The 14,686-nt window shown below is 43.3% G+C and overlaps 1 protein-coding gene across 1 annotated transcript in view; it reads left to right on the top strand.

The window, feature by feature from the left end:
* Positions 1–14,686, top strand: part of PPM1H (protein phosphatase, Mg2+/Mn2+ dependent 1H) — a 256,215-nt gene that overhangs the window by 156,742 nt on the left and 84,787 nt on the right. Inside the window, exon 5 of the mRNA XM_081311513.1 lies at positions 12,069–12,153. Within this exon, the coding sequence (XP_081167639.1) occupies positions 12,069–12,153 (85 nt within the window). The remainder of the gene's footprint in view (positions 1–12,068; positions 12,154–14,686) is intronic.

Raw genomic sequence — 14,686 nt, 5'->3', positions numbered from 1 at the left:
ATGTTACAACATGGATGAACCTTGAAAATATATGCTTAAGCCAGGTGCAGTGGTGCATGCTTGGGAGGCTTGAGAGGCTGAGGCCAGGAGGATTGCAAGTTCAAGACCAGCCTCAGCAACTTAGCAAGGCCCTAAACAATTCAACAAGACACTGTTTCTAAATAAAAAAATAAAAGGGGCTGGGGATGTAGCTAAGTGATTAAGTGCCCCTGGGTTCAATCCCTGGTAGAGAAGAGAAGAGAAAGGAAAGAAGAAATAAAACATATTCTTAGTGATGAAGCCAGTAATTTAAAAAAAAACATTATTGTATGACTCCATTTATATTATGTATAGAATATATTAATTTATAAAGGCAGAAAATGGATTAGAGTTTGCAGAGGCTAGAGGTTGGAAAAATGAGGAGTAACTTCTAATAGGTGCAGAGGATGGGAGATCCTTTTTGAGATGAGAAAAATGTCCTGGAATTAGATAATGATGGCAGTTTCACAGCCTTGTTACTATACTAAAAACCACTGTCCTGTACGCTTAAAAGGGTGAGTTTTATATAGGTAAATTATGTTCCCCAAACAGGGAGCCACCCACATTAATTTACAAATGGACCACCCCTTGATCTTTTTTGTTTGTTTGTTTGTTTGTTTGTTTAAATAGTAAGCATCTTGGGGCTAGAGTATAGCTTGGTCTTAGAGTTCTTGTCTAGCATGCACAAGGCTCCTGGGTTCGATTCCCAGTACCACAAAACGAAGAAGAAAGGAAGGAAGAATAAGTACCTTGAAAACTTCTTTAATGGCTTTTCAGCTTTTACCTGAACTGGAAAATTTTGTGCTGGTGTGTTGAGTTTGCATGTTGCTGGTAGAGCAAGATGTTTGTAGAAAGTGGCTGAATTATGACTTTGAGAAATTATTCTGGGTGCTGTGAACCTAGACTGGGCTGGCTGTGAGAAAAGCAAGGAACACATGACTCAGTTACCAGTCTATGAGTAGTCGCTTATTTTTGCTGCTGCTGAAATATCGGATTCTTCTGCCGTGTTCATTTCTCACAAATATTTTTTGCTGAGAAGCTTAATTGTGTACTTGAGATCTCAGCAAATAAATCATTGCACTTGCAAACTTCATCTTTAGCATCCATTCTGAAATTAGAATGACTAGAAACACACCCAAACTAATTCCCAGCTCGTAGGATTACTTTTTCCCTTCAGCTATTTTTTGACACCTCTAATTAGCATCCGCAGCCTGGCTGTCCTCTGTCAGTGGCAACCCTGGCTTGTCCTGTCGGCTGCCCTGCTTTCTTTCTCAGCAACACATCTCCAGTTCTTCTGAAGGAGGTTGTCGATTCTGCCACATCTGAACAGAAGCCACAAGGTCTGATGGTTCTGGAAGGAATGGATGCCTCCCCCATATACCTAGGAATTGATATGCACTGTCAAAAGGATTTTTCTGAATGGTTCCTCTGTGTCACCTTGTACCAGATTTTCTCCTTTATTCTGGAAGTGTGCAGCTTAATGTTGCGTTTCAAATCACTTCCAGCCGAAAAAGTGTGTAATGGAATCGAGGCATCCATGAATACTCTTAACAGTGTCAATGCTGCCTTTTGTTTGTAGCTCTGGGTTCCAAGGGGACTAGTGACAACAGTGAAATTACACTGGGGACCTTGCTCCATAATGGGTTCCTTGTCCTTTTTGATTAAGAGTGCTTTGTCCCATGCTGGTGCTTCTGCATTGGGTTCATATTTATTAGAATCTAAATTGCGGTGATTGTCACCTCCTGAGAAGAAAAGCAGTAACTGTAGCAGTTGTGGGTATATCGCCACCCGTCATGTGTCAGGCTTCCTTTCAGAAGCATTTCAATTTAGACCTGAAAGGTGCCTAACAAATCATCTGGCCCTACCCTTTCTGTTTATAGGCAGGGTGACCAGTGCTCAAATTAAACACCAAGGTAAAGTAGCCATCTAGAAATTCTGATTCCCAGGCCTCACTACCACCAATCATTCCCATGTGCTTGAATTTCCTCCAAAGCCAGGAATTTTTGAAGCTGGAAAAGAACTTGATAATTGGTCTTTGTTCCATAGTCTGTCATCTAATGCTTTGGCACTCAATGCATTGTCACCTCCCAGGTAAATTGTCAGAACTTAGGACCCAACAGGTGACACACTGCAGAGCCTTCCTCCAGCATGTTTGTGTGTTCCCCACTGACACACATTTCACCATACATCTCATGCTTCAGGACTGGCCGATTGCTTAGCAATTAGGCATGACAACAACATTCTGCCCTCTTGGGACTCTTGCAAGCCACAGCCTCAAACCACTTTGCTTTGCTGCCCAGCAACTTCCTGTGTTGCAGAGAGAACCCAAGGTACAACCACATGAAGCAACTTGGTTTGGATTCTGACTTCAGGTCAGGTGTGAGCTTGATCACTGTTCTTTGTCTTACTTAGAGCATTTTAATACCTTTGACTCCATGGAAAGCAGACACCTAGGCACTAACACCTGTTTCTCAAATCTAGCAGCCTAACCATTTTAGATTTCTTTCCCATCCTGCTCTACAGAGAGATTCTTCCTTTATTTTTGAGCATATCTTTCACATGCTTACTAGCTTTCTGTCTTTCTCATTCTTTTCTCCCCCTTAACCTCTTTCTCTCACCCCTCAAGTACCCCCTTAGGCCTTCTCTTGAGACTGAAAAGCAATATGTTTATTGATTATCCTTATGCCATGTTTACCAAATACCTATGTATAAAATCATTCAAGTGTGAATTGGGGGATTTTATTTGGTTTTAAAGCAAAAGGTTTTACCTTGAGGGGCAGAAGGGCTGAAAGGTGGCATGCTCTGGACTGCACCCTGGGGAGCAGGGATGCTTAGGTTAACAGAAAGAGGGTATAGCCAAAGGTTCCCTCCATGTGCCCTACCTGATTCTCCAAACCTCATCTTCTTCTTAACATTCAATTTGTTTTCTCCTTCCCTTGTTCTGAAACTTTCTTTATGGCTGCAGCTGATAACACAGGAGTTCTGCAGGGCACTGAGGCCACATCATCACACCTTAGTGAAGGTTAGAAATGAAAGAGTGTGACTAAGCTGCTCTTCAAATTCTGGGAGCAGAAGGAGGACTCTTCCAACAGCAATGCCTCTGGGAGAGGGGTTCACACACACACTCCAGAATACTCATCCCTTAGTCCCATGAGGGATTGGTTCCAGGACACCCCCTACTAAAACACTCAAATCTGAGTATACTCCAGTCTCTTACATGAAAACAGTGTAGTATCTGTATATGACCTGTGGACATCCTCCTCTAAACTTTAAATCATGTCTCCGTTATTTATAATACCTAATATAATATAAATGCTATATAAATAATTGTTGTACAGTATTGCTTAGGCAATAATGACAAGAAAAAAAAGTCTGTATGTGTTCAGTACAAACACTTTTTCTGAAATATTTTCTATCCACCATGGGGTGAGCCTGTGGATGCAGAACCCCTTGATAGAGAGGGCCAGCTGCACTTTGGGTTTTGCTTGCCGCAGAACAAGGGAAAGGTCTTCTGAGCAATATTAGGTATAATTGGCTGTTTTCTACCTCCCAAAGGGGGACCTAGCCTGTACTATTTACTCCCAGGAGTAATCTCTAGGGGAAAGTGGGCTCTCACATCCTGCTGACACTCCTGACTGCCAGGTGGCTGTGTTGAGCCTTGAACTTTGTAAGTTCCATGTTGGGAGGTAGCCCAAAAACAAGTTGTTGAGCAGTTCCTCTTTTGACATGAAGGCTATTTCCAGTCTTTCCCACAACAAGTAATGTCAGAGCATGGATTCTTACTTGTGTATCTTATGTATTGAGTGTTTAATCTCTTAAGCATGTATTCCCAAACCACAAAAATGAGAAGTTTTACTCTGTGTATGTATAATATACTAAAATACATTCTACTGTCATGTATACCTAAAAAGAACAAATCAACTTAAAAAAAGAAGAAGAAAGAAAACTTCCCAGTTGCCATTGAATAATTCCTGCAGGGTTATATACTTTCAATGTCTAAGTTTTGAGTCAGTTCTTAGATCCCCAGAGAAATGTTTTTATCAGGCCAGTGTGAATGCCCTGGCTGCACCCATGGCTAAGATGAATGAGCTGACCATCAACAAGAGAAGTTGATAAATTTTTAGTCACCCAGTTAATCTCTCAGAAACTCTTTTTATGCTTTTTCACTTTTGAGCATGATTGGCAGTTCTGAACCTACTTTTATGGGACCCCTCTTAAAACACCAGGGAGAGAGAAAAGCACAAGCATTTTTAGGTGCAGCCAGTGTTTCTATAACAAAATTTGGCCTCTGGCTTCTTAGTTAATGGCTTCTGGGTTGGATACTTTTTCAGGCATGGTTAAGGTCCATATAATGACCTCTAAGAGGTTGGGCCATGGGGTGGAACTTGTGGACTGGTGCCTGGGGCACCCAGGTTGGTGATGATTGGGAGTATTGCAAAGATGAATTCACATTTGGGAAGACCAGGGAATATGCAGTTAAATCTGAGCAAATTTGAATTTACAAAAGGAACACATTTCCTGTAACAGTCTGGCCATCTCTCCCACTTCCATACCTCTCACACTGCTCGTTCAAACATAACTCTAGATTGTCAAGCTGTCAGGTGCCAAGAAGGTCAGCTGAGACAGTGAAACAAACTGGAAGGAATCTTCCAACCTTCGTTCACTTACTGCAGTCTTACAGGCAAGAGACAAAGGAAAAGGACAGAGCCAGCTCCCTGGTGTTCCATTCTCCCCCACGAGGTGCATTGGACATAGGCTTTGCAGCTCAGGCAGGAGGCAGGAGAGAGTATCACTGCCCAGGAGCTCTGATCTAAAGTCTCCAGCCATTTTATGGACCTGGGGTGGGGGAGGAAGGAGAAGGGAAAGGACTCTGATGGAATAGTCCTGAGACAGCACACAGAGAAGTGTCTCAGCAAGTGAGGCCAAGTAGGCAGCTAGGCATGGGAGGGCAGGAGTAGTCCTTGGCTGTGGGTCCCCTGGGACTGTGGCACACCTGCTGAGCACCAAGTCTGGGTGGAGAGGGCTTTGTGATTGTCTCTGGTGAGACCAACCCAAAGGACCACATACAGAATTTTGGCCTGGAATCAGACTCAACGTATGCAGGTTATCTATGTATGGTTTCTGTTGTTATAAAAACAAGATTGTACCACACATTACTTTATAACTCACTTTTTTTATTTTCACATGATATGCTATGACCTCCAAGTAACCAAACATACACCTTGGCCCTTTTTTTTTTTTAACAACCATATAATTTAGACTACAAAACAAGTTGTTGAGCAGGTCCTCTTTTGACATTAAGGCTATTTCCAGTGTTTCCCACAACAAATTATGGCAGAGCATGGATTCTCACTTGTGTATCTTATGTATTGAGTGTTTAATCTCTTAAGTATGTATTCCTAAAGGTGAGAGCGCCCAACCATGGAATACATAGTTATAATACATTTGAAAGATATAACCATTCCCATTAATTATGAGGATGAGTTTGTTCACTTACCCTATAAGAACCATGAGGTAGTGTTGATTTTTTTCAATGTTTGCCAGTCTGATGAACAAAATTAGATGGTACTTTGGCTTTAATTTGCATTTTCCTGGACTAGCAGAAGATTGAGCATCTTTTCATATGTTCATTGAACATTTGCATTTTCCCTTCTGTTGATTGCCTAATGGTATCTTTATCAGCTTTTTTTCTTCTACTTGTTTGTCAAATGCCTGTCATTACTGTGCTGAGGACATCACGCTGAGGTGAGATATAACAGGGGTTGGTGTGATCTCCTTAAGAGAAATTGCAAAATCAAGCAAATATTTGAGCATTCCATTTTACTTTCTTTTTTTTTTCCACTTGACTACCTAACATTTTCACTAACTCTAGGAACAAAAAACAGGGTGTTTTACTCTAAAATATATCTAAAGTGATGGATAGAAATAGCAGGATTTTCTAGGAATTATTTTCTAAACTCAGACTGCCCATCAGTTATGAATAATTTGCCTTTATCTCTGTGGTGACTACTATTTGGGAGGGGTCATTTGGAAAACTCTTCCAGTCTTTATTTCATCTTCCACCATCCTTACATATGACTCATAAAAACACATTAAACTGGGGCTGGGGCTGGGGAGCAGTGATAAAGCGCTTGCCTTGCACGTGTGAGGCACTGGGTTTGATCCTCAGCACCACAAAAAAATAAAAATAAATAAACAAACTAAAGGTATTGTGTCTGTCTACAACTAAAAAAACAAAATATTTTTTAAAAAAACACATTAAACCTCCTCAGTCACAATATAATGACACACCCATTTATTATATTGGGATTAACATGAAAACATATACCTGAATGAAAGTCTCACCTTCACATTGGGGGGCATGCTCAGAACCATCTCCTCTGCAGGGTAAGGGGTCCCAGGTGGGGGCTAGTTACCAATTGATTAAATCACCCCAACACCTGGGAACTTCTCATTCCATCTTTTCCACCCTGAGTGGATAATGGAACTCCATTCAAGTTGCGCCACGGTAATGTCCACAGGTGAGGCCTGAGCCCCCAGGAGGGAGGTCGAGCTGGCACCCAGCCCTCCTAGACCCTCATCACTGCCACAACTTTGCTTGATTTTAATTTTCTGTAGGAGAAGCATCTCGTAAAATAATGAAGGAAGATGTGAAGTTCAGGGGTCTGTGATGGGAGAGCGCCACTTTAAAGGCATCTCTCCGCTCTATTGATTGCTTATCTGAGGTTTGTCGGCCTTCGCCTACACTCTGTTCCCTTTGAAACCCCTCTCCTCTCACTGCCCGGCTCTAGAATGGAGACCAGCACTCTGACAAATTGATCCCAAGATCAGAGGGGATGAAAGAGAGAGAGAGATCAAAAGGAAGCCAAGGATCACATGGGAAGAGGCACCACGGCTCAGGGCCCGGAAAGGTTGGCAGCCGGACACGCTGTCATCTTTAATCCATGGAGCCTCAGAAAGCAAGAACATGGAGTTCAAACAGAAGGGAAGAGTGTTCTGTACATGGACGGATTTAGATATAATTATCTATTTAAGAACATAATGAGCTAGGATTACCCCAACAGTTATTGGAATTGAATGCTAATACTTTGTCTGTGAATTCAAAATATAGAAACAGGGTAAACGTGGTGGTCACTGCTGCCCTTGCTATATTCTCCCTCCCTGACCCCTGAGGAGGGAAGCTCTGCCTCGTTTCCCCATGTCCTTCAAGTCACTTCTCAGCAATGACATTTTCTTAGGCCTGTTGTCTTTTTCCAACAACCAGTGGAAATTTGTATGTGTTTTTGAGGACTCAGACTCTCTACAGTTAATAATGTTGTTATTAAGAAAAGTCTTGTTTATGGCCTGAGTCTCTGGTACTTGCACTCACCACCCAAGTCCAGCTCATTGGCACCTCAGCAAACCCCATTGCATGTCTGCCACATGCCAAACACTGAGCGTTGGAGATCTGAGACAATGACTTGGGCTCTGCCTGGAAAATATCCTCAGGGTAGTTAGAGACAAGTTTGGAAGCCAGCCATTGCAGCCAAGGCTCGTAAGGGCTATGGTGGAGCTATGACGACACCCCATGTCATCACAGAGAAGGGGCATCCACAGCAGCTCAGAAGGACAAGGGAGGGCCCTCTGAACTGGCTTAGAGGGGAGTAGGTTGGCTTTTAGAAGGGAGAAGTTGATGTGAAAGGAGTAGCAAGAGTGAGGCGACAGAAATACAGGCAAGAACCAGATAATGAAGGAACTCGGAAGGTCTGGGAAACCAGCAATGGGCTTTAGTTTAGGGATGTGGCAAGTGACAGTGATGCTTTAAAATCACCTTGTGGCATGTTCTTATGTGTGGAAGCAAAAAAATCAATCTCATAGAATTAGAGAATACCAGTCTCATAGAAGTAGAGAATACAATCGTGGTTAGGGAGGTCGGGAAGGGTGGAAGAGGATGGAAGAGGAATAACTTCTAATGTTCTATAGAAGATCTATAGTTGAGAACATTTAATTGTATATTTCAAAATAGCTAATAAGAGAAGATTTTGAATGTACCCATCACAAATGTACCCATCACTCTACTCTCAGAGGTGAGAGGACTGTGGAGAGCTCCTGAGTCCTGCAGGCAGTCTCTGATGGAAACTGGAAACAAGGCACCAATAGTAGGAGTCATGGAAAGAGATTTATGTTAAAAACTGAAAAGGTGAAATCTACAGGATTGGATGCCTATTTGGACATGTGGGGTGAGAGAAGTCTGGGACAGGCAACTAGGTGTAAAATAGTGTTGTTCCCTGAGGTTGGGAATTCTAGAAGTCCAATTTGAAGGGGTGGTGGGGACAGCATCATTAATTTGTTTGTGTTTTTTTTTTAATTTTTTTTAAGAGAGAGAGAGAGAATGAGAGAGAGAATCTTTTTTAAAAATATTTATTTTTTAGTTTTCGGTGGACACATCATCTTTGTTTGTATGTGGTGCTGAGGATCAAACCCGGGCCGCGGGCATGCCAGGCGAGCGCGCTACCGCTTGAGCCACATCCCCAGCCCCAGCATCATCAATTTGAACACTACACTAAGTCTGCAATTCCTGCAAAAATCCAAGTGGCTATATCTGTTGGTAACTGGCTGGTCCATGCTGGAGCACAACAGAAGCGTGCTGATTGGGAAGTTGATCTGAAATCATTGGCATATGTGGTTGTTGAAGTCAGCTCATTGAGCCAATATCAAGGGCATACTATCAAGGCCAGCTTTGTGAGGAGAGCCAGCTTGTGAGAATGTGATCTGTATAGTCATGCAGTACCCCATTCTCCAAAGGAAGCCACATTCCATTTAGTGTCCTATCATTTCTATCTTGAAACTCTCAATTTTTAAACAAGGGGTCCTACATATATATATTTGCACTGGACCCTGAGGTAGTATAGCTAGTCCTGCCTACAATGGCCTGGTACTGTGCACAGTGGTGGGGCTACACTCTTGGTCAAGTCAGACATCGTCCTTGCCTTAGGAGCTTACGCACTAGCATGGAAGGCAGACAAGTCCTCAGTTCCAAAATGTGACATGTTCCATACTAGGAGAAATACCAGGCTAAGGAAAAATGTAAGAGATGAGTCGAACCTAACCTTGGGGCTAAGAAATGAGATTTCCCAGGGTATGAGGGTGGTGAGACATAGTCATCCTCAGCACCAAAGGTGTCCTAGGAGGTAGAAGGAGAACCAGGAGGAAGAGATCCCCCGGAGCCAGTTTGGGAGAGACTTAGCAAATGCTACCAGAGAGATCAGAATGATGATTTTTTTTTTCCAGTAAACGTAGCAACAGGGGAGTCATTTGATGATTCTTGTGATAGCAGCTGGGTGGACAGAGAGGCAGGATATGAATCTACCACTGTTTGAGGGATCAATGGGAAGCAAGGAAGTAGAGACCCAGCATATACATACAAAGTGTTGTAGAGCATGGTTTTGCACTATAGGCAGATATCCAGTGGAGAGAAAAATTGAAATACTGATGTTGGGAGGATTCTGGGGTGAGGAGTAATGGACAAACTAGCCCTAGTCAGGAAGAGAAGATGGCTTGGGGATCAGGTAGATTTTCCAGGCAAAGTCCTCTCTGTGAAGTCCATCTCACATTATTTAACTGAACCTCTGCTGCCTCTTGTTTCTGTTTTCCTTCTGCCTGAAGTTCAAGAAAGTGTCTCCCAAGTTCTCTCATCTCATCTTCTCTTTCATTTAGCCAATATTCATGGGGCTCTTGCTATGTGACAGACATGATACTAAAAATCTGGAATATTCAGGAACAAAAAGCCCCTGACCTCCTGACACTCAGGTCCTGATTCCGTGGCCTGGTGGAACGATGTGGGTTCTGTCCCAGTGGGCCAGGCTGTGTGGTGATCAGATCACCCTCTCCTGGGTCTGGGACACCCCAACCTCTGACTTCCCTTCCTTTCTCTTCTTCATCCTCTTTTGCTTCCTTCTGGGGTGTCTCACTTTCCTACTCTATACCCAGCAATCAGCTGAAATTTAGGGGTCATGTAGAAAAAAAGAAAAAAACAAAGTAAGACTAGCTTGAAGCAAACCTTTGAAAGAAAAGACTCCTTTGGAATGTATGACATAACTTTCAACCCAGCTCCAAGGATCTCAAGGCCTTCACCTAGACCTTCCTGACTCCAGGCACCCTTTCAAATTCTCCAAGTTTCTCCATCCTCTGTCAAACCCTTAGTCTATTTTGGTAGTAAATCTCAGCTCATAATTAGGACAGTGACCATGTGAATCAACTCCCATGATTTGTGAATGGTGAATATCATCTTTTGGGTTGCGAGTGAGGGGGTTGCATTTTATAAGTGGTTATAGGCTTATAAGAAGGAATCAAATTTGTCACATTTTAGGCAGTATAATAATAGAAGGGATAAAGAATATTACAGTAAGAGGCGTCTTTTTTGCAGAATTAGCTTCCCTACACTTCCATTTTCTCAAACTTCTACCTCTGGAGCCCTAAATGCTCTAAAGCCCCCAAGATTTTCATTGTCATCTCCTCCCCTGCCTACACCCACACCAGTTTCTGATAGCAGCAACTGGGGCACAGGTAGTCAGGATTAGGGGCAGGGTTGTAATAGCTGGAACCATTATAGGGCTTGCTTCCAAGTTAGGGACTGCTTTCAAGAAAGAGACTGCCTCTCCAGGTTGGGAGAGAGGTGCCTGTGGGCTTTGTAGCACAAAGAAGCAGCATGCCCTAGAATCAATGAGGCATCCACCAGAGCTGAAATCATGGAAGGCATCTCCCACGTCTATGGGTCCTCACTAAGAAGTGAGTCAGGTCTCAGGTCTCTGGGTCCCTGGTGCCAGGGAGTTGTTCAGATGGTATAAAATGCAGTTCCCTAAGCCAATTCTATTTGTCACAAAAACGACAGCCTTCTGCCACAACTGATGGATCGGTGGCTATAAAGTGGCTGTCAGGAGCCACTTCAGAATCAGAAGGTCTGAAAATGGGAGGCACCTCTGGGACGAGATCCAAGAAAAGTTGCTTCATGGTTATCGATCCTGCAACCTCTCTTTTAGACATCAGCTTTAGGAGCTCTCTTCTCTCAGAAGTCCTTGAGTGGGCAATAGCTCTTGAGCACATTTTTCTGGAGAGTGTGAATTTTCTGATCCTTGAGACAAGATGAGAGTGGCTATCTCTAGATCCAGGATATTACCAAGGATGCTCAAGATCTAGGCCAGATGTTCTCAGATTTTAATGTGCTTATGAACTACCTGATGAGAGTCTGGGGTGGGGAATCTAAGATTCTGCATTGCTATCAATTTCCCAGGTAAGGCCAAATGCTCCTGGCCCATTGATCCTTTGAATAACAAGGGTCTGAAGTTGAACCATCCACTACATTGAACACTAGCCACAGGGGACTACTTAAATTAATTAAAATTAAATAATGTCAGAAATTTAATTCCTTGACTTCACTAACCACAATTCAAATGCTCAGTAGTCACTTATTTCAATGATGGACTCCACAGATAAGAATATTACCATCCAGGTGCAGTGACACACACCTATAATCCTAGCAACTGTGGAGGCTGAGGCAGAAGGATCTCCAAGTTTAAGGCCTACCAGGGGCAACTTAGTGAGGTCCTATCTAAAAATAAAATAAGAGTTATGGGTATAACTCAGTGATATAGCACCCCTGAGTGATGGTGTGAGGGTGTTACCATGATCTCAGAAGGTCCTTTCAGATAACCCTGGACTAGAGTGAGCCTCTGCACCATTCACTTATTCACCATTCACTTATTCACTATTTATTCCCATCCATTTATTCACCAAGTATTTGTTGTGTGCTAAGTAATATGCTTGGTGCCAAGCATTAAAGCAATAGTGCCAGCCAGCAGAAAAAGTAATCAAAGTAATCATAAGCTGACCAGAATGCAGTGCACTTAAAAACAGAGATACCTCCAACCTCACAGGGGATCCAGAATTGCAGCGCAGGTGGGAGGAGAAAGCCGGTCCTGGCATTTTGTGTGTGACCCGAACCACACCGTGGTTGATCTTCGTCACAATACTTATGAAATTGGCTGCTGACAATGCATTTTTCACTATTTCAGGGCCATAATCATCAGAAATGGAGAAATCATCCCCATGTCTTCGGAATTCACCCCCGAGACGGAGCGCCAGCGACTTCAGTACCTGGTAAGAGGCATGTACGCTTGGCACAGGCCAGTGGTGTCAAGGATGGCATCAGAGCTATTTGGGAAGAATACACTGTTAGGACATGAGAGCGGGCCCACAGCAGTCAAACGACATATGGCATTAACTCCCCCACACGCACCTTCTGGATCACACATCCTGGCTCCGTGTGTGTGACGACACACTCCACCTCCGTGAATTTATTATTGTGGTTGATTTTCTCCCATCTGTGACCAATTGGAGACATAATGTGCTGTGTTTCTTTTCATGGGTTGGTGTTCACAATGTGAAGTGCAGTTCTGAAGAGTGCAGATACCTTCTAGGTATCAGGGACTCACTGTGCATCACATCCCAAGGAAGGCCCTCTGCCCACGTGGCAGCTCTGAGATCCTTCTCACACATATCATGCTGCATGCTCAGATGGGAAGTTCAAGGCCCTTTGGGAAAAGTGTAGATGTCATAAAATCCATTTCTACTCTGAAAATAGATTCTGTGTGTAGATCCTCCTCTTTGGGGTGAAATGGCTACGGGAGAAGGCTACGGGAGAGCTCTGCTTCCTTAAAAGTCTCATTTTTCTGGAATACAGAACAATCTGCGTCTTCAGAGTCCAGGGGCAGGTGTTGGGCATAGGATCTCAGTTAAAAGTGACTGTGGTAATCATTCTAGTTTCTTTGGGGTGAGCATCTCTGTGAATAGTAGTATGTGAAGGAAATACTTTCTTACCAACAGGATTTCTTTTTTAGACAACATAGTCAAGCAGTGACTATCTGCTCTTAGGAAAGAATTGATCTGCATGGCTCCAAAAGGACTTTGTTCATGTCTCTGAGTTTCAGTTTGTGCAAACAGACTGAATCTGATCACTTTGATGTATAAAGTTGCTGTGCCCATTCCCTCAATACCCTGGTCTCTGTGTTTGTCTTATTTTTTTAACCAAGCTGTGTCACCATTGCTAGTTACTGGTATATGCGAAGGCAGAAATCCCAAAACAGTGGAAAATCTGCTTCCCTCTTTCACCTACTGTTATCTTCTAGCCTTTGATTGTTGTCTCAAGCAGATAACCTTAAAGCCACTCGTACAGAATCCAGACTCTAGGCCTCTTGTTTCCTTTGGTTGTCTAGACAGGAGGAGGGCATCCTTCGGCAGCTCACAGATCTTTATTCTGGTCCCCACTCTGGTGTTCCAGGGCTGGATAGGTTTTTGCAAGTCTCTTAACCTTTATGGACCTTGGTTTATCTCTTGTGAAATGCAGTGATAGACAAGAGTGTCACAAAGGGCCTTGGAGCTGCAAGGATTCCTCCAATGCAGCTCATCCCAGCTGGCCTCTTCACTACCTGCCTGGCTTTCCCCGGTCTGTCATTCAGGACTATGCAAGTGGTCTTATTGTGGACCTTGTCATTCCCTGCCAAAAAGCCTTTGGCTGCCCATGACATACAGAACACAGGTCATGCTGTTGGCTGATCAGAATCCTGCTCACCTCCTGCACACCATCTCACTGTTGCCACCGCCCTGTCACCATGTACCCCATGGTAAATATCTATCTTCCACGTCCAGCACATGTCACAGTCTCTCTGACCTCCAGGCCTTTGGAAGCATTCTTTGTCTCTACTGCCTTCCCTTTTCCACCAAGAGAATCCTCCCTCATTGTTTGAAGCCCCAGCAAATGACACTTGTGGAAAGTGTCCACTAATCCTCCCAGGGAGTCAGTCCCCAGTACTCATACAGCAATGTCTAGAGGCCTGCAGTGTGGCTCATAACAGAGAAGATTTGGAGTCAGTGTTTGTTGACTGAGGACAGAATGGTTGCCAAGCAGAACTCTCTCCTCTGCCCTCTCTCGGGTGTCTCACAGCAGGGCACAAGACCTTTACCTCCCCTGCCCTCTTCTGTACCCCAACTTTATCACCTTCTTCAGCCTATTGAAACCTCTTTCCTGTTCCCTCAGGTGTCTATTTTCTAACTAGAGGCAATGACTAATAATAGCCTGACTTTTTGTACCTTTTATTTTGAAATAATTTCATATTTTCTTGTTTCAGGAATGAACATAGGAGGCTAGCCCTTAAGGAGGGATGAGAAGGCTGAAATTATTCAGATTTCCAAGTATCAGTGGCACATTTTGGGATAGTTGAAATAAGATGTGTGTGGCTTTGGATCTCAGCTTTGTCACATAACTGTGTGCATTATTTCCACAAAGCAATTTAATGATCCCCAGTCTTCACTTATAGGGATAGAAAACCTCAGAAGGCTACAGAGGGATTAAATGAAATTACATGTGCACAGTTCTTGCGTGGCACAAGAACTCATTAGCTATATTTTATTGAATCAAAGCCTTACTGCTTCAAATGTCTTTGTTTGGGCTACTATAACAAAATACCATGGACTGGGTAACTAATAAACAAAAGAAATTTTCATCTCACAGATCTGGATACTGATAAGTCTAAGATCAAGGTGTCACAAAATTCAGTGTCTAGTGAGGGCCTTTTCCTGCTTCATAGACAGCTGTCTTTTGTTTTCAACCTCATGGTGGAAGAGACAAGGATGC

The sequence above is a fragment of the Spermophilus citellus genome (assembly GCF_964194105.1).
Source record: "Spermophilus citellus genome assembly, chromosome: 10".
NCBI classification, from domain to species: Eukaryota; Metazoa; Chordata; class Mammalia; order Rodentia; family Sciuridae; genus Spermophilus; species Spermophilus citellus.
The sequence above is the reverse complement of the archived record's forward strand: the minus strand, read 5'-3'. Positions and strand labels throughout refer to the sequence as shown.